The sequence below is a fragment of the Stegodyphus dumicola genome, chromosome 2 (genome assembly GCF_044657685.1).
Source record: "Stegodyphus dumicola isolate Sdum_Otavi_A_Nest chromosome 2, ASM4465768v1".
NCBI classification, from domain to species: Eukaryota; Metazoa; Arthropoda; class Arachnida; order Araneae; family Eresidae; genus Stegodyphus; species Stegodyphus dumicola.
The window spans coordinates 67,489,808-67,512,338 of NC_140769.1; the positions used below are offsets into that span (position 1 = coordinate 67,489,808).

The 22,531-nt window shown below is 32.2% G+C and overlaps 1 protein-coding gene across 1 annotated transcript in view; it reads left to right on the plus strand.

The window, feature by feature from the left end:
• Ccn (cellular communication network factor protein Ccn) overlaps positions 1-22,531 on the plus strand; it is a 409,680-nt gene that overhangs the window by 370,421 nt on the left and 16,728 nt on the right. Inside the window, exons 3-4 of the mRNA XM_085810741.1 lie at positions 7,911-8,138; positions 16,710-16,906. Of these exons, the coding sequence (XP_085666867.1) occupies positions 7,911-8,138; positions 16,710-16,906 (425 nt within the window). The remainder of the gene's footprint in view (positions 1-7,910; positions 8,139-16,709; positions 16,907-22,531) is intronic.

Here is a 22,531-nt window from a genome sequence, read left to right on the forward strand (position 1 = left end):
AAAGTACATTCTATCCCTCAAGATATATCTACGAAACTTTTGATTACTCATAATAGATTACTTACTGAAAGTCCTTTTAAGCTGAATAAATTATATCGTGAGTCATACTTTCTGATATAATTTTCTGCAGAGTTTATGTGATGGCAAAAAAATTCAACTGACTCCTTTCCAATCTATATATTATAAACAGCTTAATTACAAGACATCAGAACTTCGGCTTTTGATACATATTGAATATCCTCTCAATAACCTGATCAGTAATTATCTCGCTACTTCCACTGTTTGCTTCTGTCATTAATCAATACTTCATCCGCATATTTAAGGTAATTTGATTACCTTTATAAATTATCATGTAGACTGTGGTCGGTGCATTAAAGATATCTCAAAAGTAAGAGATTTTCCGAAACTTATTTCCCTATTAAAAGAAGAGTACACCCCTGGGCATGCACACATCACTGGGAAATTTGATTTAATAAGTGCATAGTCAAACAGAAGGACTCTTTTCTGAACTAACAAATATTGGAAAATAAGTCTGTATTACCCTCCGGAAAGTGAATTATTCAGGTCAAATCGTCTAATCTTTCCTCCACTTCAGTAACATTTTCATCTTCTTAACGTTTATTGAAGCAGATAATAAAAATTATAGCACAGATTTAAATTAATTTTATTTAGTCATCATAGTTTTTTTATGAACTCTTTTCCTGTTTGTTTTTAAGTATCTAGCAATTTGTGAGCCTTAAGGTGCTTTAAAGTGTGCAGCATTGAAATAAAACATGCGATGCCTGAGAGAAATTCGTTTTAACATCATTGAATTCAGTGAAACGTGTAACGCTAAGTACTTTATCCCTCATTTTTTGTTCCAAATTTTGTCCTGCAGGAATTAAAAGTTAAGAAGTATCGCATATTCCTTTTGAATCTTAATATGTTACCCATTAAAAAGACAATTTTCTAGCATATTTTATGTTAGAAATTTATTACATTTAATGTAGTTCAAATATTAGAATACTTCATAAGCTGAAATCACGTAAAACGGAAAGGCAATTTCCATTAATGCCCTTAGTATCAGATCATTACGAAATATCAAACAAAAACGTAAAATAACATTAATTGTTGTGATACATACATTGTCTAAAATCGTAACAGTGCAGCTTCATCCTCTAGAACCGCTGCACTGGGACGCGTAACAGTTGGTAATAGTAACGATAATTGTATTAGGTCTGAATATTACCTAGCATGGTTAAAGATACAGAAAATTGAAATAGTGAAAAGGACTTCACCAGTTAACATTTCATTGCCAATTTTTTAGATTTAAGGCCGAGTTAAGAACATATCCCATGATTCATTGCATCAATAAAAATAATTAATTTGATTGATAGAGAATGCTTCCGTGTTAAGTAAAACTACGATAGAGAGAATCCTACTGATTTTACTTTATTACTAGTGTAAAAATCCCTGTACTTAACATGATCATCGAAATGCTCCCCCGATACATAATATTTTCATCGCAGCATTGTAAGGGGGGAACTTTTAATTTTTTACAACCGAATCATTTATGTTTGCATGTCCGTAAGTTCTCTTTTTCTACTACATGCATAAAATTAAAAAATCATCGATAAGAAATATCTGAATTTGTATTCTGCTGTGGCTGTTGAGCGAAGTTTTAAATATGGAAAGGATGTGAGTGAGTGCTGAGATTTGTACAGTTCATTGTGCAGACTCGAAGCATCTGCAAATGCACTCGTAGCAGTCTACTTGTATGATAAAAGCTGGATGCACTGTTAGCTTTTTAGCCCAAAGGGGCCTTACCCTAGAACAAAAATTAGACTCGAAACGAATTTTGCGTAGAATCACTATAAAGGGCTGTACACTTTTCAGATTGCTGCTACCGAACATTATCAACTTGTACTGTATTTAAAGAAATCAAATAATGAAGAATCTGCATGAGTGTATGTATATTTCTCACCTTGTGAGAAAACGATACATAGAGTCATCAAATTTTGAATAAAGTAATCCTCCACCCGAATATGGGCACCTGGAAGCCCAATTCTTGAACTTTGAATTAGGTTTATTATCTAGGTCATATTTTTTAAACTTTAACGAATTTTTATTTAGAAACTCAACAATTTCAAAGCGAGCAGTGACAACATACTGTGCGGAATAAAATAGTTTTACCTCCAGTAGGCGGGAGTGTCTAACGTAAATTCTAAAGATATGTTGTTTTTAAATATTTTTAGCCCTAATTTTCTCAAAACGTGTATATATGTATACATGAAAAAAAACTTCCCTTTGGATGTAATATTAAATCTGAAAACTTCCATATTTTTTCTCCCTTGTAATTTTTTTTTAACTTAGGTGTTTCATGAATTCCTTTTATTTATTTCGCTCAAAATATTAGATGATGGTACATTTTCTAGCTCGCTGGATGGGTACTCTCTGTAAAGAGGAACTGGTAGGAAAGTGATAGAAATAAACGTCATGAGGCATTCCTTCAGAAACATAACCTTGTATCTCGGACAGATAGCTCTATCCTGGTGATTGAGCATTTTCTTTAACATATATCTGGAATATTTGGGAGTTCAAGACATTTGAATTTTCAAAACATTTAGTAGATAAAATATACGTTTGCAGTAGAGCAAAAGCTAGAATTTTCTTTTCTTCTATCGAAGTTTCGATAAAGATGATTAGTTAAAACATAAAATATAATGCTTTTTGAAAAGAAATACGGAAAAGCTTTTTTAGCAAATTTAATCAACCAGTTATTTCCTGTTTGCTTAAACATATAATCTATTGCTATTCTTGTAAAGCAAAGTACCAAAATTATTTTTTTTATTTGTACATTAAATTTAAGAATATAGTTTTGCTTTTATATTTCAATAAAAATAATCACGTTTCTCTAAAAATTTGTTTTAAAATTATTTTTGGTCTACATTTACAAAAAGAGCATTTATTATGGTTAACCGATAATTCTGGAATAAATAAAGAATAGAAGACATATACCTTACGTAACTATATGTAGACAACAATATTTCCAGTGAATAAAAAGTAACACCTTTTCTATTAAAACTTCATGGATACATACTGGCCGAAAATTGAAGACCAATTTATTCATCAAACACAATCATCTAAATTAATTTAGTAGCTTCTCAATAAATGTTCTGTAGTATATTCTTTTGGCTTTTCTTAAATAAAGTAAAAACATTAAGAAGTAAGTAGATTAAAGTTAAAAACATGTAAAAACATTAAGAAAGATTTATTTGGTGGTATTTGGTAAAAAGAATATTAACTGGAATTCCGGACATTTGGACTTCAGGTAATTGAAGTCCTGCCATAGCACAGTGGTCTGAAGTAACAAAAACAACACTATAAAAATGTATCTATAATTACTCTTCGAAATAAAAATTGTACGTTTAGTAAAAATTCCAGTTTTAAGGGTACATTGCACATTGCTCCATAAAACAATAAGGCAAAGTATTCTCACTGTAGCCACTACATTCTGATCAAATTGCAGAAAATCATTAAATTTCTGATATATCAGTCACAGCTGACAACCTGAGAAATGTGAAAAGCAGAACCATGTAACCTTAGTTGAATAAGTTGATGAATGAGGTACAAGACTTCGGATCTAATAGATTCTTACCCTTGTCGAATAAGTTTCCACGGATCTTTCATCATCCGTCAAAACTTCGCCTTTGTTCTAAGAAAGAATTCTATACATCTCTACATCAATAGTTCTAATTTGTGGAATTGTTTGGGTAATTTTCGAGATGTGTTTGTCATTACTAAGAGTGCTATCAGATCCTTATTTTTATAAAACTGAATATTTTCATTAACACAGAAAATAAGATATTATTTAGACCTGCTTTATATAGTGATTTATATGACAACAGAATTATAAACTATTAAACAAAACTATAAATGTAACATATTAAACGAAATAATGATTATAAAAAATTACAAAACTCTCTGATGAAAGTATAATATATCTGTAAAAAATACTCTGATGGTTATTCTAGAGCAGAAATGGACAAACATGTTGGACGAATCGCCACATATGGGATTAAAAGAAGACATGCTACAGACAAAATAGTACTTTTAATTGCAAATTATTGTTATCAGAAAAATTAAATTCTAATTTAAAAATAAATAGATTTCTGACAAAAATAGTTTATGACAGAAACTATATGCCATACGTCTTTCAAGTTACCGAAAACTGCCATATTTTGCTACTGAGCAGATTTTTTACGATCTACGAAACACTATTTTGATTTGAGCAATACTGTATTTATAAACTATAATTTATATGTGAAAGAAATAAACTTAATTTTCCAGCATCTGTTCTAAAAATATACTTCTGTGCATTGGCAAAAGTTACCTCAAAGCAGTTGATTATAATTTTGTTTATATTTTTATCTCCGAGCCAACACAATATTTGTTTATATTACTTTGTATCTTTAAAATAATTAAGGATTGCCTGTACAAAGTTTCTGCTAGCTTCCGGTAGATATACTGACCAGGAGAAGAATAGTTATGTAATTCTCAACTTGTAATATTCATATAACATTATATCTGTAAGCTGTAAACAATACATTCCTTAAAGATATTTGTAGCGCTAAGATAACTTTCAGTATTTTAAATGCAGCCTGCTGGTTATTTATTATAAAAATTAAATATAAAAAGCTTATAAACATTTTTAAATTAATTAAATAGTGATATAGTAGTTTGTCACTTTAATGTAGACTGGTAAAATTATTTTAACAAAGTATCAATAATTTTACCAGCGGTCAGCTATAGTTTCTGAAATTTGTATAGAATTGCGACAAATCTTATAAGTATATTAAGTGAATTCTTGTTGTTAATATTTATCCTCTTTAAAATAAAGTTCATTCTCTGCATTTATTCGCTACACTCATGCTAAAAGAATAGATAAACGCTAAAAGAAAAGGTACGAACGGGAAAAAGGGGAAATAAAACATACAATTTACATGTGAGGAAGAGGTTGCACATCCGAATGTATATAAGTAACAAGTATTAGCATAAACGTAATCCAGTTATCACCCTACAAAGCCTTAAAAATAGGTATGCCAGACCTGTGGATCAGTTACCAAGCAACGATAGTTCCGTATAATCCGAGATAGCCAAAACGAAAATCATGAACCGAGGACACACGATGAAATGCTTTGGGGGCCTGTCGGGATGTTGCAAGCTGGTGCAAGACAATCTGCTGTCGCGAGAGAGCTTAGCGGGCATCATAGCGTCATCAATAGGCTGTGGAATTACTATAAAAGAGATCAAAACTCATGTAGAACAAATGAGTCTGGACACCAGAGAAGTAACACAACGGCAAACGTTTACTTCCTTGAATATCGCAGTTGGAGTAGTAGGCCCACGTATTATATACTGATGAGTCTCGATTTAATATCCAGAGCGTTTCCCGAAGTGTAATGATATGGCGAGAGCCAGAGACACACTGTCGGTCGCCAACCATCGTCGTAAGACTATTACAGAGAGGAGAAGGCGAACTTGTGGGATAGGAACGAACGGCCGCACGGATCTTTGCATAATTTCTGCTGGTTCCGTCACAGCCGTCCGATATCGCGACGGAATTCTTCACCCTTTTGTGTATTCTTTTATCGCTGTAATGGTTATCAACAAGATATTTATGGCCTATCCCACCCACCTGCATAAAGCTAGTGGTGTGTATAGTTATCTGGAGAGCCAAACAATTTTGCATATGCTTTGGCTTGCTAGATACTGGACCTGAATCCCATACAGCATGTGTGGAACATGTTGGGACGACGAACAGCTGGTCTCAACGTGCCTCCAAATATTATCCACGAGTTTCCGATATGAAATGCGACAGAAATGGATGCTACTGCCACAACAAGCTATCAACGATATTCTTCCCAACTTGCCTTGCTGTTTTAAACAGACATTTCAGCTAGAGGGTACGATGTGAACCTGGTATTAGCGTGATCTCTCCACTGCAGTTTCTTCTGCCTCATTTGGTCTTTCGCAGTGTGATGATAGTAATGTATGTGTGTTTGGATGCCTTTGATTTAATGTTTGATATGTGGTCTAGTAACCCCACACCAGCATCTTGGATCAATTTCAAGCACTTCCGTTAAACAGTTTTTAATGTATTCTGCGTTTTGCCTCTGTCGCTTATCTTTTGAGCAAGAGTGCATATAATACTAATATATATTTCTCTCTTTTGCAACGTCATGTTCGAAAATATCAGGTTACACAGGTAAATTCTAAAATTTGACAATCTTCTGTCCTCTTTCTTGGTAGATAAACTTTGATATTTGAAAGACAAACTGATAATGTTTTCTAAGATACAAACTACTGGTTCAGAAGCAGATTTTATACTTTCTTTAGGATAGAAAATAAAATAAAGCAATTGCAAATACCTGAATTGTTCAAAATTAGAAGTAAAAAGCATTTCTTAATTGAAAATTCACACGGTTTTAAGATACACACATACTATATATGTATATATATATATATATATATATATATATATATATATATATATATATATATATATATATTATGGAGCAAATAAAAGGAAATTTGAGCCTATATAAAACATCTGTAAATTACTTTCTTACACGAAGTAAAGAAAAACTTGCGTTTTCATTATACTTGTGTTTTCATTATGTGAACACAATGTTTTATGTTTTCTTAAAGCAAAAATCAAATTGTGAAATTTTAATGAACTCATTTCAAGCAAATTTGAAAACCCAGTACAACAGCATTTGTTTTCTTTCACTGAAAAACAGTAATGTAATACGCTTTGAACGAAAGAAACAAATTATGGATAAAACGTGTATAAGGCTGTATACTAAAACACACGAATCAGAAGCTGATGAAAAGCATTTCCTGTAGTTCAAAACATGCCTAGCAAATGACACTAAGATTAATAACATCTGTTAATTTTCGATACCAGAATGGAAATTTACGAACATGTTGTAATTGAAAACACTTCTAATAAATACAGGCTGATGACAGGAATGCTGAATCGTTTTGTAATTGATTTGAAATACTTCCATTGAGTTTGAAGTACTGGTTAACTGCAAAGTTAATTAACTCAAATTAATTATATAGTAATTTTTTGTTTTCCCTTCTTGAACACTGGAGAAAACACGAGCAAACGATTATGAACGCAGAAATATAAAATAGGCATGGCACATATTTGCATCAGAATTAAAAAACTATAAATGTAGAAATGTAAAACTTTGATTATGAAAGTAAAAATTAGAAATAGTCATAATACAGACTTGCATCAAAATGAGTTTTCTATAAGTGATCCTGTCGACTGCTTGTAATGAAGCGAACTTAGATTTAATGATGTAGAAATATTGATAGAGTAGATGTAGAACTATTGCGTTTCGTAAATGAACAGCAACTTAGCAGCCGATGTAGATTAAATATTCATTTATATTTTGGTAAATATTTTGTGGCAACAAACAAATTGGCATACTACTTGCGCCTTTTTCAAGAACCTTTATATTTTGGATAGCTTTGCGACGACAAAAGCAGCAGCAAGCAGCAGTATATCTAGGCCGAGGTGTAGAAAGCAATTGTCTAGCGTTCAAGATGAAATCTTAATTCATAATGTGTTAGTTTTGATTTTCAGTGAATTTGACTGGATAATTCATAATGCTGAAAATGTATTGTTGGGTGTTTGAGGTTTAGTTCCATTTATCTTACCAGCATTTAGTTATAGCCATAGGACATACAAAGCAATACCAAAAAAAAAAAAAAAAAAAGTATAGTTATTTTTATAGAGAGGGGACCATCCCAAATTAAAATTAAACATTTATAGACTGTTTTAATTTAAATTATAATTTATATTTACATATTTTTATCTTTATTATATACATGTCTATATATAATTCTTCTTTTAGTGAGAAGAGGTCAAGGGTGCCATGTTGGGCAGTCAAACTACCGGGATGGTGAAACCTTTAAGTTGGATTGTAGGACGCAGTGCACTTGCCAGAATGGTACGTACGGATGCGTGTCACTGTGCCCTCACGAAAACGTGCGGCCTTCCTCTAAGTGCCATCATCCACAACTGGTAAAGATGCATGAATCCTGTTGCAGGGAATGGCTCTGCGATTCAACACTTATGGAAGGTAAAATATTTGCTTTAATTTTTCTTTTCCTCGTTCGCCATTTCTAAAAAATACGAAATATCCTATAAATAGGATCTTTCCGAAAGATTGCCTGCTAAAAAGCTTTTGAGTAGTTCGTCGTAAAACATGAATCTAGTTTAAAAAATGAATCTAAGAAATAATATAAGTGTTTGGGCTTAAACCCCTTTTATCATGTGATAATAAGAGAGCAAAAAGACGTTTATACACATCCGGTAGAAAACAAATATTGGTACGAGAAATGATTTTTATTGCTGGATTAAAAGTAAATATTGCTAACCTGGCTATTTTGTCACAAGTTTCGAGGAAATGTTTACATTTTGCACGGAAGTTTAATTGTGTTTAGTAGAATAAAAAACAATTTAATAAACTGAGCTTTCTGCGTAGTGGGTAAGTATAAAAATTCAAATTTTGTATAATCTTACTGAAATGCGCCTCGCGCCTAAAATTATTTTAATTTGATTATTTGATTCATTTTTAGAAATGGGACATCTATAGTTCTGCATTGTCTATGGCTTGTAGTTCTGCAATTTTTCTAAAAGAATCTTTATATCTGAAGAAGTATTGTTATTTATTTGTCTACGCGTAAATTTCAGGAATAGAAAACGCTTTTATTTATTTACATCAGAATATATGCTTCGCTACTCTATGCATCTCATATCTGGTATCCGCATATTATTACTGATTATTTCGGTATCGATAAAATCAGTGTACAATGAAATTAATGCATATGCTAAAAAAATAATCTGTTCATTCCTTTTAAATTAAAATAATGATGACGATGATAATATTAGCCAAAATACTAATAGTTCCATGGTAACATTAAAATTATCATTCGTTTTTAAAGCACAGTTTGAGTGCAATATTCACTGAATTCTTGCTTTCAGAAATTTGTGATTAATATGCTGAAATTAGGTGATAATCTATAAAATACTTTTAGCGTTTTAAAATGAAAATAGGAAATACTGTATAGTACTTCGGATAATATTTTTATGAATTTTTATTTTAAGCATTTATAATTAGTATCTGATGGAATTTCTGTGTAGCAGCATTTAGTTTAATTAGATCTGATTTTTATATTCGCTTTTTATTAATAAATACTGAATCGGAAAATGAGGTGGTTCTCACGCAATATCAAAAATAAGCTTATAATTTTTATCCTCCTTGAATAGTAGGTAGCCTTTTAGAATTTCGTAAGTATTAAACAGGTTAAAGTAAAGAAATGAAAATATGCATTTACGTAAGAGAGTTTATTTATCAATGTTTCCTGTTTTCAAGTGACAGGTTTCCTATTTTGACAGGTGAATAAGTTTTGTCGTATATCTTTCGTTTTTCGTGTTTAAAATATTAGATGTGCAAATATAAAAATGTTTTGTGACACATTTATGTATATTTTATGCTGGTATGAAAGAAATCCGTGCATAAATATTTACTAAATATTCAAGGCCAGTTTAACTTAATTTATTATATATTTGTAAGCTATAAGATTCGAGTGAAAATGTTTTCAAATCATTTAAAATCCTCAAAACCCTTTTTTAGATATTTGTCAAAGTAAAAAAAAATAATAATACAAATAAAATTAAATCAAATGTTTGAGTTCCAACAGCCACCAAGCGAACCAAAGTATCCATATGAAAACACATATGTTTAGTGGAATATTGTATCTTCTAATTATGGCATAGATGTCTGAGTAAGTAGAGGGATTTCTTGAGGATTTTGTACATAAAGCGTACGTATCGACATTAACATAGGAAAATCTCAAAAACGAATATACAGCTAGCTCTTTAGCCGAAATATAAACCAGGATCAAAATACCGTGTTAAGCGAACCTCTCCGCTTTACCACTGGTGGACCACTGGATGGAAGAAATAGAAGCCCTAAGTTCCTTTGATATAATTAGTCTCAAAAACTTCAAAAGTATTGACGTTTGAGCTGTTTTTATAGCATGTAGGAAATGTCGTTTCAAAACTATTAAAAACTGTTATCGTTGTTCATATTTTGTCCATAATGGTCACATACATGGATACCTAGCTGTGATGTGATAATTAAGTTTGGCATAGGACTTAGAGGCTATGTGAATGCGGAAAAATAGCTCTGTGATAAACTTTATATGGAAGATTTGCTTGCATCTACGTCACACAACAAGGCTGCTAAATAATCTTTTCAACATAGCCGGAAGGTAACTAGGGAGAACCGCCTCTTTCATGGAACGTAACTATTTTTGCATAGTTTAATATTTTCATAAATGAATGGCTAATGACATAAGAAGAAAGGGGTAAATGCTAAATGTATGTTTTGGAATCGATATCAGAAAGAAGCAGTTTGAAACAGAAAATGCGAAAACGTTTAGATTTTTTTCAAGAATCAAAGAACAGAAGTAATACAAAGGGAAAAATTGCAGCCATCAAAGCATTGCTAGTAGTTTGGAGAAAAAGAGACCATTCTGATCAATAAAGAAGGCAGCTTATACCAAAGGGTATCTTCCAGTACACATTATACTAAAAATCGAAAAGTCAAAGTTTTCTTTACGCTCCTTATATAGATTCTCATCTAAACTTAAGTACTGCCACAAAGCGCCGATGCTTCAACCCATATTATCCGATTCTTTTTTCGGTTCTTTTCCTATTCTTTGTTTGAATCAGAAGAGAGGTGGCTCCTTTGTTCGTTATTGCAAACGTCATGGCCAATAGCAATTGTTTGATGCCAGTCTCCTATCGGCTTCCAGAAAAAGATGGTCCAATGTTTGTTGAAGGAATTTTCCCCAAATATATATAAGAATTTACCTTGTTTATTGCTGTAGTTAACCTCTAGTTATAGGCTTTCGGGATTTCCTCTTCCCTCTGTGAAACTTTATTGATTTCTTATTGTGGTTTTTGTCGAGCAGTAATAACGTATAATTAATCCGATATGTGAAATTTATCTTTGTTAATTTCTTTCTTTAACTTTTATTTAACACTTTTTTTAATACAGAATAAGGAAATAATTTTATTTTCTATTTCTTGTGCCAGGACAGTAGCAGTTTGCCTCAACCTATTTTTGATACGCTTATAACTTTATAACTACGCTTATAAATATTTTTTGAAAGACTGTTTCGCAAATATAAGAAGTAACTTTCTTTACTGCTACAATTAAAAATTAGTTATAGGCTCTCATGAGTTTCTTCGCGAAATTTTATTGATTGTTTTGTTTTTGATTATTGCCGTTCGGTAATAAAGCGCAACTAACACAGAATGTGAAGTTTAAATTCGTTAATTTGATTTTTAGAACGAATTTTGATTTTCCTGGGATATAAATTATAAAAAAATGCATTGTTATTTTCTATCGTTACAAACAAAACTTCAATTTGTTTTAACCCTTTTTGACACTTTTGTAACACCTGACTAGCCTGTTGAACTGGATAAGGAAAAAATAAATTTTTAAGACTATCTCAGCAAAAGATATATACATATATATTTCAGCAGAAAATGTAAAGGAATTATGTTTCAGTACAGCTTCCCTAAGACGATCGTACACGAATCCAAATGATTTGGGTTATTTTCAGATGTGCTGACTACAAAAGGATTCAGTGCATTTACATTCAGAAAGAATGTTAAAAATGATTAAATTGCTACACAATATCTTCTTAGTCAAAAGTTAATACAGTAAGGTAAAGCGTACTATATAAAGTAACATAAGTTTCAGAAACTAATATTTTTTTTTTCCTTAAAACTATGAGTCAAATTTTCTTCTGATAATCTAGACCAGGTATATCTAACCCTAGACGACCTGAACGTTGCATGAAAAAAATTTTTTGCGGCTCATCTCGAAGAAATAAAAAACACATTTTTTACGATAAATAAATAAAAATTTGAATTCCACCGAATATTGAAGCTTGTATTCACCCTCGGTTGCGAAAATAGACTCTTGCGGCGGTCTCTTTACAAAAATACTCTCTGAGCTGACGTTAAGAATATATCAACCTTTTTACAGATGGGAATTAGTAGAAATTCAGTGCGACTCAACTTTAAAACTGTGAAGTGCATATCCTCGAATTTTACCATGACTTGCTATTCCCCTAAAGACGCCAGATTAAAACGTACTCTGTTTTTATGTTCATTAGTAGGTGTCAGTGTGAACAACTTTTGTCACTAAAGAAAAGGAAAAAGTTTCTAGCAAAATCCAGATTAAGAGACATTAATTTAATTTCTGTTGAAAGTTATCAGCCTGAGAACATTTATCCAAACATCTGAAAGCTGGTCTGAGTGAAAAGGTGCCATGCGTCGGCAGAAAATAATAAATACTTATTTACTATTTAGATTTCTCTTTTTTTACATATATTTTTTTAAGAATTACATATCAGTGGTATTAGGATTAAGAATTTTTACATGTACCGCATATACTCGCGTATAATTCGATACCGCGTATAAGTCGACCCCCCCCCACACTTCGACATAAAAAATTCGTAGAAAATAAGAAACCCGCGTATAAGTCGATCCCCTCCCCACTTCCGAAATCGATCGAGAAACTTCGAAAAAATTTTTTTATGTACTACATTTATTCAAAATCATCTGAGAAAAAAAGTAAATATACGATAAAAAATACCTTGGTAAATAAACAAAATCCAAATCCTTCAACGTCCGATTCATGGTCAGATTCGCAAAACATTTCATAGAACTCTTCTGTCGTCATTGGCTCGTCATCATACATATTTTCAGTCTCGAACTCCGTATTGTTACAATCACTACTAGAGCCTTCGTCGTCATTTTCACTTTCAAAGACAGCATCATCTTCCGTGCCGTCTAGTTCGTTGCTAATACAACATTTTTTTAAATGATTTTATAATCATTTCACAGGGTATTTCGTTCAAAGCATCTTTAACCCACTGAGCAATTAATGTAATATCGGGCTTTTTAATGTTGCCTCCCTTTGTAAATGGTTGTCGACCGGAACTAATCCACTCTGCCCAATATTTTCTTACTTTACTTTGAAGGGCTTATTGAGGCAGACATCTAGGGGTTATCGAAACTTACTCTAGTTAAAGTATGAAACTCTGTGTATAATTCGTCACATAATTTAAGTCATGAAATTACTTCAAGTAAGTGACTTATTTGATAAGTCGTCCAATTTGAGTGCGGGAAACTGCATTAAATAAATAAACTGCAATAAATAAACAACTGCATTAAATAAAGAAATTTTTGAACTTCCGATTCTTTTAATTTTTTATGGCCCCGCGTATAAGTCGACCTCCCCCTTTGAAGTCTTTTTTTTTGGTCCAAAAATATCTCGACTTATACGCGGGTATATACGGTATATTTTTTCGCTAGCTATGAAAATGGCTGTTTGTTTCTTGCGGCTCGTTCTATTGTGCGTTGATGACTATCTGGCCCATTTCACATGCTGAGTTAGGATGTCTGGGCTTACGGTTAAATCTTTTAATATGCTTAAATAGCTAAGGAGCATAACTTTTCTATCTTTCGAAAATCAACAGCAACAGTGTTTACGGGGGGGGGGCATTACGCAAACTAACTTCCGCTGTGGCGTGGAACTACTAGCACTGAGTGGAGCGCAACAACTGTTACATCAACCAATCTGATTCAGTAAACTTCCTGCTGTCCCAGTGACAGTGTCGTATTCCGCACATGTGCTGGTTAGAAGGTCACAAAATGTGCGTTGGTATTGAAAATCCTGCCAAATGCGAAGTAAGAGCAGTAATACGACTTCTTTGGGAAAAACATTGTCAGCGGTGGACATTCATCGTGAATTGTGTGTCGTACACAGCCCAAACATTATGAGTGTGCAGGGTTGAAGTGTGAGGATGTAAATTTAAAGTTAAGTGAAGTGCTTATTTAAACGGGTGAACCTGAGATTATTCAAAGCGTGTTTCTCTAGCCAAACGCATGTTTCGTTGTTGTTTCACTGTTACGCTAGTAAGAATCTTGGACATATCGGATTTATCATCACGCCGGTTGGGGGTCTTGTGAGTCCACCTGGTAGGCGTTACTTAAGTGCTATTTTGCACTATTTATTTTATGTTTGACTTAAATTATATTCTACGTTTTTAGTTTCACCGCAGTTGGACGGTGTCTTTGTAACGCACGAAGCCCGTGTTTTTCTGTTAACTGTTTTGACTTTAGTTTAAAGGAATATTTTTCCCCCTTTTTGAGTCAGTAGTTTTCTTCACGCCCGTGCATGAATTCGTCAGGTACTTTTAGGATCTACTTTAGTTTATGAAGAACAAGAGAGAAATACTATATAAGTGAAGGTGAAGTTGGTCACCATGTTGTGGGATGCTAATGGAATCTTGCTTGTCGAATTCATTGAATGTCGTACGACAGTCAATTCTGAAGTGCACTGCAACACTGTTGGCATAATGCTATGACAGGTGCTTCAATGTATATGCTGACTAAGTTGAAAAACAAATGGAAAGCTTTTCCTTTCAGATGCAAATAAAAAACTTGTTGAGGGGTTTTAATTTACAGGGAAACGGAGGTTAATTTTCGAACTGCTCTCGTATATCTGAAATATTTTGTATACTAATACGCTCAGAATGTTGGAAGAAAACGCCTGCAGATAACTTAAATTTAAAAAAAAGTATTGTCTAATCTCCTTCTAAATAACAGCCTCAAAACGGACATATTTGCTGCAGATATTCTGATATTCCCTGAAGCAATGGTATAATGCTTCGTTTGGTATTTATCAAAACTAAGCATTTAGATAAAGCATCGAATTCTATAAGCTAGCTTGAATTGTCTTAAACCTTTCGCTTAGGGTAGCATTGCGGTTCATAAATTGAAACATATGAAAGGTAAAGTAGCTATGGCCTTATAAGATCAGTTCTTTATCAAGGATATCCAGCTTATTTCCTGAAAAGCCCTTTGTCGAAATGGAACATCTTGGCAAATGCTTGAAAGGTACATCATTTCGATTACAACTGAGACTACATTTTTCTGCATGACGTAATTTTATATATCTCTTTTATGAAAAATACCTTGTAGGATTTCACTTGATCTGGTAATGCTATAACGCTAACAAACGTGAAGCGAATTATCACTATGTTGGAAACAACAACAAAATAGTGAGAAGAATAAAAATCAACTTTGTATTTGTACAAACTTTAGAACACAAAGACCCTCTGTTATGCTAAAATGTCATAGTGATGCAACAAATAGAACAGCCAAATTTAAATCAAGCACTGAACAGTCGTCAAAGGCTACACATCTAACTATTACTAGAAGCTGGCTTACTACTCTACTGGGGCGTCAGAATCAAAGTGTCGGCAGCGATAGAATGCAAAGCCGAATAATTACAACTATCAAAGCTAGTTGGAAACTAACAACCTTAGCGCGCACGCGGAAACGCGTTATTTCTTAAATTACAAAAACCTTAATTTAAATACTGGCTACTTATTTGCATTCTGGTGAGGAATAAAAAAAGTAGAATTTATAATAAAAGCTGAAATTATAAATAACTGGCTAATAAACGTAAAATTCCGTGCAACCTAATGCTACTAACGGGAGTTTCATACGTGTTGCATGACCTTAACGGGAACACTCAAACTGAGGAATATCTTCTAATGTTTATAACAAAAAAAGACGGAAGAATTTCTTATTCGTATCTTTAAATATTCATGCAGATTATTAATAAACGCGTGTTATACCATTGTATTTATCGGATATTCTTTTAAATAAGTATATTTTATATTGAAATTTTTATGAGATAATGTAATTAAAATGTTTAATCACCTGGCATAATATACATTTCAGTGATTTGATGCAATCAGAAAAAAATCATAAGGAAACAGTCTACAATTAATGTTTAAGTCATTGATGTAATTATATTTATTAGTTACGCATTCATTTATAAGCGGAATGTTCAACATTCAGCTAAGAAATGTTTCAAAAAATGCTCTTGTTTTTTACTCGGTTTTGAACCTCAGAGCACTCAATACACTCTTATAATTTCTGAAAAGATTACATCATAATTCTCAGAATAATTTTCAGTTACATTCGTCATCTCTTCATTGCATTCTCGTTATAGAAGAGGGAGATTTCATTTACATATGCTTGACATGTCATGCATATTGATCAAGCTGTCCATATCTTAGGTCCAAAATTCGATAACAGACTAGTATTCGATGCTGACTCTTCTTTCCCTTATTTTCACCAATACCAAGATATCATACTGATTTCACATAGAGCTTGCAATAGCTTAATAGAGGAAATTCTTGCAAGAGAAGTGCATATATAAAGAAAACGAATATAGCACCCATATAACATTACAAGTATATTTAAATATTGTACAATAGATTATGTACGGAGAAACTTGTCAAATATTTCACTTATTGAATCTCCACGTTAAATATAAAACAGCATGACTACCTTTTTCCATGACAAAGGAAAAAAATAAATATTTGTAATTTCTCTATTTATATAACAAACTAAACATGTATTTTAAAAATGAGTAAGTTAATGAGCTAAGAAAATTGTTTTGCAAAAGTTTCTTGTCTTTACGCCTATTCCGATTTAAATAAGAAATTAATACTGATTGTTTATTATCGATTTCTGTTCCTTGCAGACCGTAAAAAACACTGCCAATCGTATACCAGCGAATGGACGCCTTGTTCCACAACCTGCGGTATGGGAATATCATCACGCATATCCAACGATAATCCTGAATGTGAATTGAAAAATGAAACAAGGTTGTGTCTTTTGAGACCTTGTCCGAGCGGAGAGGATTTGCAGCTGATTACTCCTCATGGACACCATGTAAGAGTAGGTTCAAATTTTTATATTCCTTAGTTTTAAAGACTCTACTAGAAAACCTATAAGAAATCAAAGTATATTCTGTAAGTTCAATAAATATTTTATTAGTTCAAATGGGCGTTAGCCAAGAAGGGCTATTAGTCTCGAATCACTTTTCAAATTGTTGCCACTAAATATTACCGCCCTGAATTTTATTTAAAGAAAATAAACAATGATAAGTCTACATGAATTTGCGTATGTTTCGCGCATTGTGAAAAAACAACAGTACACAGAGTCATAATCCTCCACATGAATAACATAATCCTCCACCCTAACTTGGGGACATGGAATCCCGAATTTGAAATTTGGAATTTGTTTTATTGTCTATTTCATATTTTTTAAACTTTTAACAAATGTTTGATTAAAAAACTCAACAATTTCAAAGCAAGCTGTGGCAACAATGTAAGGAATAAAACATTTTTATCTCCAGCGTGCGAGACTATCTATTGGAAATTCTAAAGATAGATTGTTTTTGAATATATTTACCGCAATGGGGCGTTAACCCAAACGCTCTTAAAACGTAGCTTGGGCGTAAATCTGAAACCTTTCAGATTTTATTTTATTTATTTATTTAGTTTTACATTTTTTCTACAAAAGAGAGCAGACGTGCACATATTTTTGTGCCAAATTCATATATGTCTTGAATAAATGGCATATATTTTTATGTGCACTTCAGTTATCCGCTTTTTTCCATTGCTATGGATCTGAAATTCATATCGGTGTTAAGAATAATAGCTCGAATTCAAAGTTAGGAATTTATTTTAGCAACATCCCTTTATGATTAATAATACAATAGAGGACTGAATGCTGAAAACTCTTCAAGACTTGTTTTCCCTGTAAGCTAAACAGATAGAGAAAAAAGTACTGATCATGATAATAATCTTAGGTAACTTATGCATAACTGAGAACTGAAACTATTCCAAATGTGGCACTAATTTCCTGCGAACGATCGATTGGATTTTTGTGGTCAAATCAAAAAATGGGTAAAATGAAGATCTTGCTGAAGTTCAAGTAATCACCAACACATAACAACTCATCGATAATCTTAAAGGAACTTGAAATCATATTATTCTATGTCCATTTATCTTACTTAATACGCCATCCTTTTTGCTACCTCATTTTAATTATTTACTTTTTAAAAATACATTTCCATGCTTTCACTCAAGACCATCTTTATTTAAGTACATCTTCAAGATCTCCCAAGCTGAATCAAGAATTTAAGAATATTTTCTAACTCCATCTCCTTAATATATTAATAAAGTATCAACTCAAGATTATTAGTCAAGACTTTTACACAAGAATTACTCTTTATCAAGAACTTTTCATTCAAGTTATCCTAATTCATTCAAATACTATTTCTCATCAACTTTTATTTGGTTACTGCTCTTCACTCTCCATAATCAAAATCTGTACTCTCATTCTAAACTCTTTACAAAACTTACATTCTCAGCCCCGTACTATTCTCATACATTATGTTGTTTGTTCATTTTCAAAATTTGTAATGATCTTCTTAAGTATTTACTTATGTATTTATGTTTCATTTACTTATATATTTATTTAGGTAGTAGTATGTATTTATATATTTAATGTTAAAAAAAATTTATTATATAATTCTCAAAATTCTAATACTATATTGATTCCATATATAACCACATTGTATTTAGCCTTTTATATAATTCTAATTTTTTAATTTTTATTTATTGGATCTATTTATGCATTTATATATGTATTTCTTGAGATATTTAATTTTTATTATGTAATTATAAACAAATTATTGTATTTTATATATAACAACACAGTTGGTAGATGATTCCATCAGTTGAACATAAAAGCTGAATGTCTTAAAAGTGGTGCTGCTGCTCATCTGATGGGAGGTAAATAAATAAAATCACCAACACACGCATCTACTATTTATTTGTGAATTTCAGTCAAGATTCTCCATTTAGCGTGGGAAAACGTTTTTCAGTTCCAGACACTTCATTCGCTACAGCTGATTCAGAAAACTGGTGTTAATTAACCTACTAAGTAGTTGGCGTAGTTGTCTACCGATCACCAAGAAAGGGGAGGGATAAGAAAAACCACTGTACTTTATTTTTGATCCTTCCTCGAATTTAATAACATCTTTAATTATTTATTTAAAATTGCTGCGAATATTTAACCAGAAAGGCACACGAACTAGCTTTGCTGACATTTTGGTTCATTACTTTAAATTTTATAACATACATCCGTATTATATTTCTATATATTTGTGTATGTGTAGTAGTGTGTAAGAGAAATAAGAAAAGGAAACTAAAAGAAAAATGACGTTGCATTAGTTTTGCACCAAACGCAGATACAGTAAATGCGATAAAGTAAGAAACTCTGCAGGAAAGTTTTACATCCATCATGGTTCCTAAGCGTGAAAGGTAAATGATAAAAATAAAAGGAAACCATACTATTAATGGAAGATGTAAAAGGAACGGAATCAGTACGTAAAACTACAGCTGTTTATCAGAAAGCAGACTACCATTACGTGAAAATGTCTGATGCTAAATGAAGAGCTACAATTTTACATAATCATTTCTTGCATTTTATTTCTTCTACTAATAAAAGAAATTTTACTTTATCTTGTGGGTAACTGAAGTGCACGTAAAAATATATGTATTCGTTTTTAATCTCCCCAAATTATTTATTTTCTATTGTGTCGTTTTTGGCACCATAGAGATATAATTCCCTGGCTTTTACCCTTGCAGTCATATCTACCCATATTTAATTGAACACTATTAAACGCAGTTTTATACAACTAGAATCTCACATTGCATTTCTATCACAATGAGAATACTAAGTAACTAAGTGATTTTTACAAAAGAACCGTAAGCAATGGAAGGTTGTTCGAACATCAGCTTCAATCGAAAACTTAAATATAAGTCAATTATTATTTACTAGGTTCGAAAAAAAGAGGATGAATTCCAGTCAAAACGTAATTACCTTATACGGCATAAAAGCCGCTTGTGAGCTTTACTAGGAAGCGCCGTTTGTACTCTTTTACTAGGAAACCACTTCTATTATTTTCAACTTCCAAGACTCCTATCTGCATGTTCACTTGTGATCGTAAAATAATAATGGTGTTTGGTGGTTTAGAATCACCATTAAAAATTTATTAACAGCTTTTGGTGACAATTTTTACGTCACATTTACTCCAATAAAAGTTTTATGAGTTAGATATTCCAAGCTTAAAGCAAGATGTTTTTGGAATATATGAGACATGTTTTATCGTAGAAACCTATCTCATTTAAATCGATAGCGAAAGCTTAAACTTTGAGGGACACGTTTCTAGCCTTAGCAGTAATAATAGCTTTGTTGATAAAATTACAAAAGTATTTATTTTAAATTGTTAATTGAATTTAACACTTAGTTTCAGCTTAAAATATTTATGGCTTAGTGTCAGAACACGGACACATAAAACACCAAGCAAATTGATAATTTTGTAATAACTTCATGTGAAAAATATTCCTGTCTTAATAAATAAATATTTGTTATTACGCATGCATGTTATCACACTTTCTCTCTCTTATTGCCTTTTAATATTTCATTTTTATTTGGAATTATAATATACTATCTCTCTGTATATACTGTTATGTTCATAACGGGTACAGTACCGATGATAGCTTGATAAAATTTTTCCCCCAGAACAAACACTTTATACACTTCTGGGACTTTTCGCAAACTCGTACAGCATTTCTCAGTATGACAGAACGCAATCAGTAAGTAATACTTAAAATTATAGAGAACGTTAAACACAAAAAAATATGCGGAAGCTCTTATAGTGATCTTTCATCTAAACTAAATACTCTGAGCTAAACTCTGAACTTACTTCTGAATTAAACTGAAAATTTTGATACTCTTTCCGGTCGTATATAAATTTCCCCACCCGCCGAGAAATTTCCATTTCCTAAGATTCTCGAAATTGCTCGTAGCTAAACTCTGAACTAACTATGTAACTGTTACTGTAACTAAACACAGTTACAGTCAACTATCCGACCCTATATAAGTGTAACTAAACGCAATTACGGTTACATATGGCCGAATACAGTTTGCAGTTACATAGAGACTGGACCAGTTACAGAAATACTGAGATCGGGAAAAATGTCGCCAGCTGGTCGCCGAGATTGGCAGCTTTTGGCGAATTCTCGCGAAATTTAATTAGTCGCTTAAACCCTCGTCATTTTGGCGTACTTTAATGTTAAATGGATTTAACACTGTAATCCTATTTTTAGGGAAAGGTTTGTATTTCTGAGGCCTTTAACGTTACATTATACAAAAGCTGCTACATTACGCTGCTACTTCGAGCTGTTATATGTAAAACATATTATTTCACAAAACGTTTTTACATATGTACAAAATTCGTAACAATATTATTGTAAACGTATATGCAGTTACATCACATTTAACAGAATGTGTACACTTCTACAAATATATTACATACATTTACTTTAACCAGTTTAATAAAATGAGAAAAATTAAAGACTTAATTCTGAAAATCTATGCAGGTTATCCAGTTGAATGTGAAAATATTTTTTAAAAGGAGTATATTCTTGACTCTTTGCGAATGGGGTGTTAAAACATTGTCGTACATAGTTTTATTTTTACGTTTTCTCTTTAGTAGTGTTTTAATTTTCTCAAATAGTCAAGAAGGATGAAACGAATTTTGAGGTAATCACACCTTGATTAGCTTATTTCAAACATTAAACTATGTAAAATTAAGTTAGAGTTTGTTTTAAATATTATATACAAATTTTATACTTAAAAAAATGGAAAATTAAATTTTTTATTGCTTAATCTTAATTTCTACTTTGATCGTAATTTATTACTAATGGCAATAGTTCTTTACACTCACTTATTCTGACTTTCCAGAATAGTATAATCATTATACATCGAAAATTTACATATATGTATATGTATGTGTCAGTGTAAGGTAAAAAAAAAATATGTAAATTAAAATTATAACTTAAATTAGCATTAACCCCTTAATTCTTCATTTAAATTTGGGAATTTCACCTCCCTGCTCTAAAAATGGTATAATAACTTTTTCTAGACTGCGACATTTCTAGTTATCTTATGACTTTTACATAACGATGATGACGTAGCTAATTCGCACCGAAGCCTTTGTCTTAATAAAGCTTCCATACTGGATAACTACGAGCTTGTTTTCTGCACCCCCGGCATAGTTGGACTGCTGCTAGCTGCTTTTCTTCTTAACGAAAAGCTATGTTGTTATTGTCGTGCCCGTATTATATGGAACAATGGTTGCAAGAGCTGCTCCGAAAAGAATTTTAACTTCTATATTCCACCTCCAATTTTGAGGAAGAGAACTCCGGGGGGAAATGCGGGGGTTCCCATTCCTCTCCTCTCCCACCCATTCACACGAGAGGACTTTCGGCTCACCGCATATTTAGAGTGCAGCCATGCCGCACCGACAAATATATGTATTTGCAAACATCCATTTCTTCTCTGCGATTCGAACCCGCGCCCGTAGTAGGCTACCCTAACCACTATACCTTCTGGGCGACATGCAAAGCTATGAAAAAGGTAAATGATTTGTATCAGGCACAATTA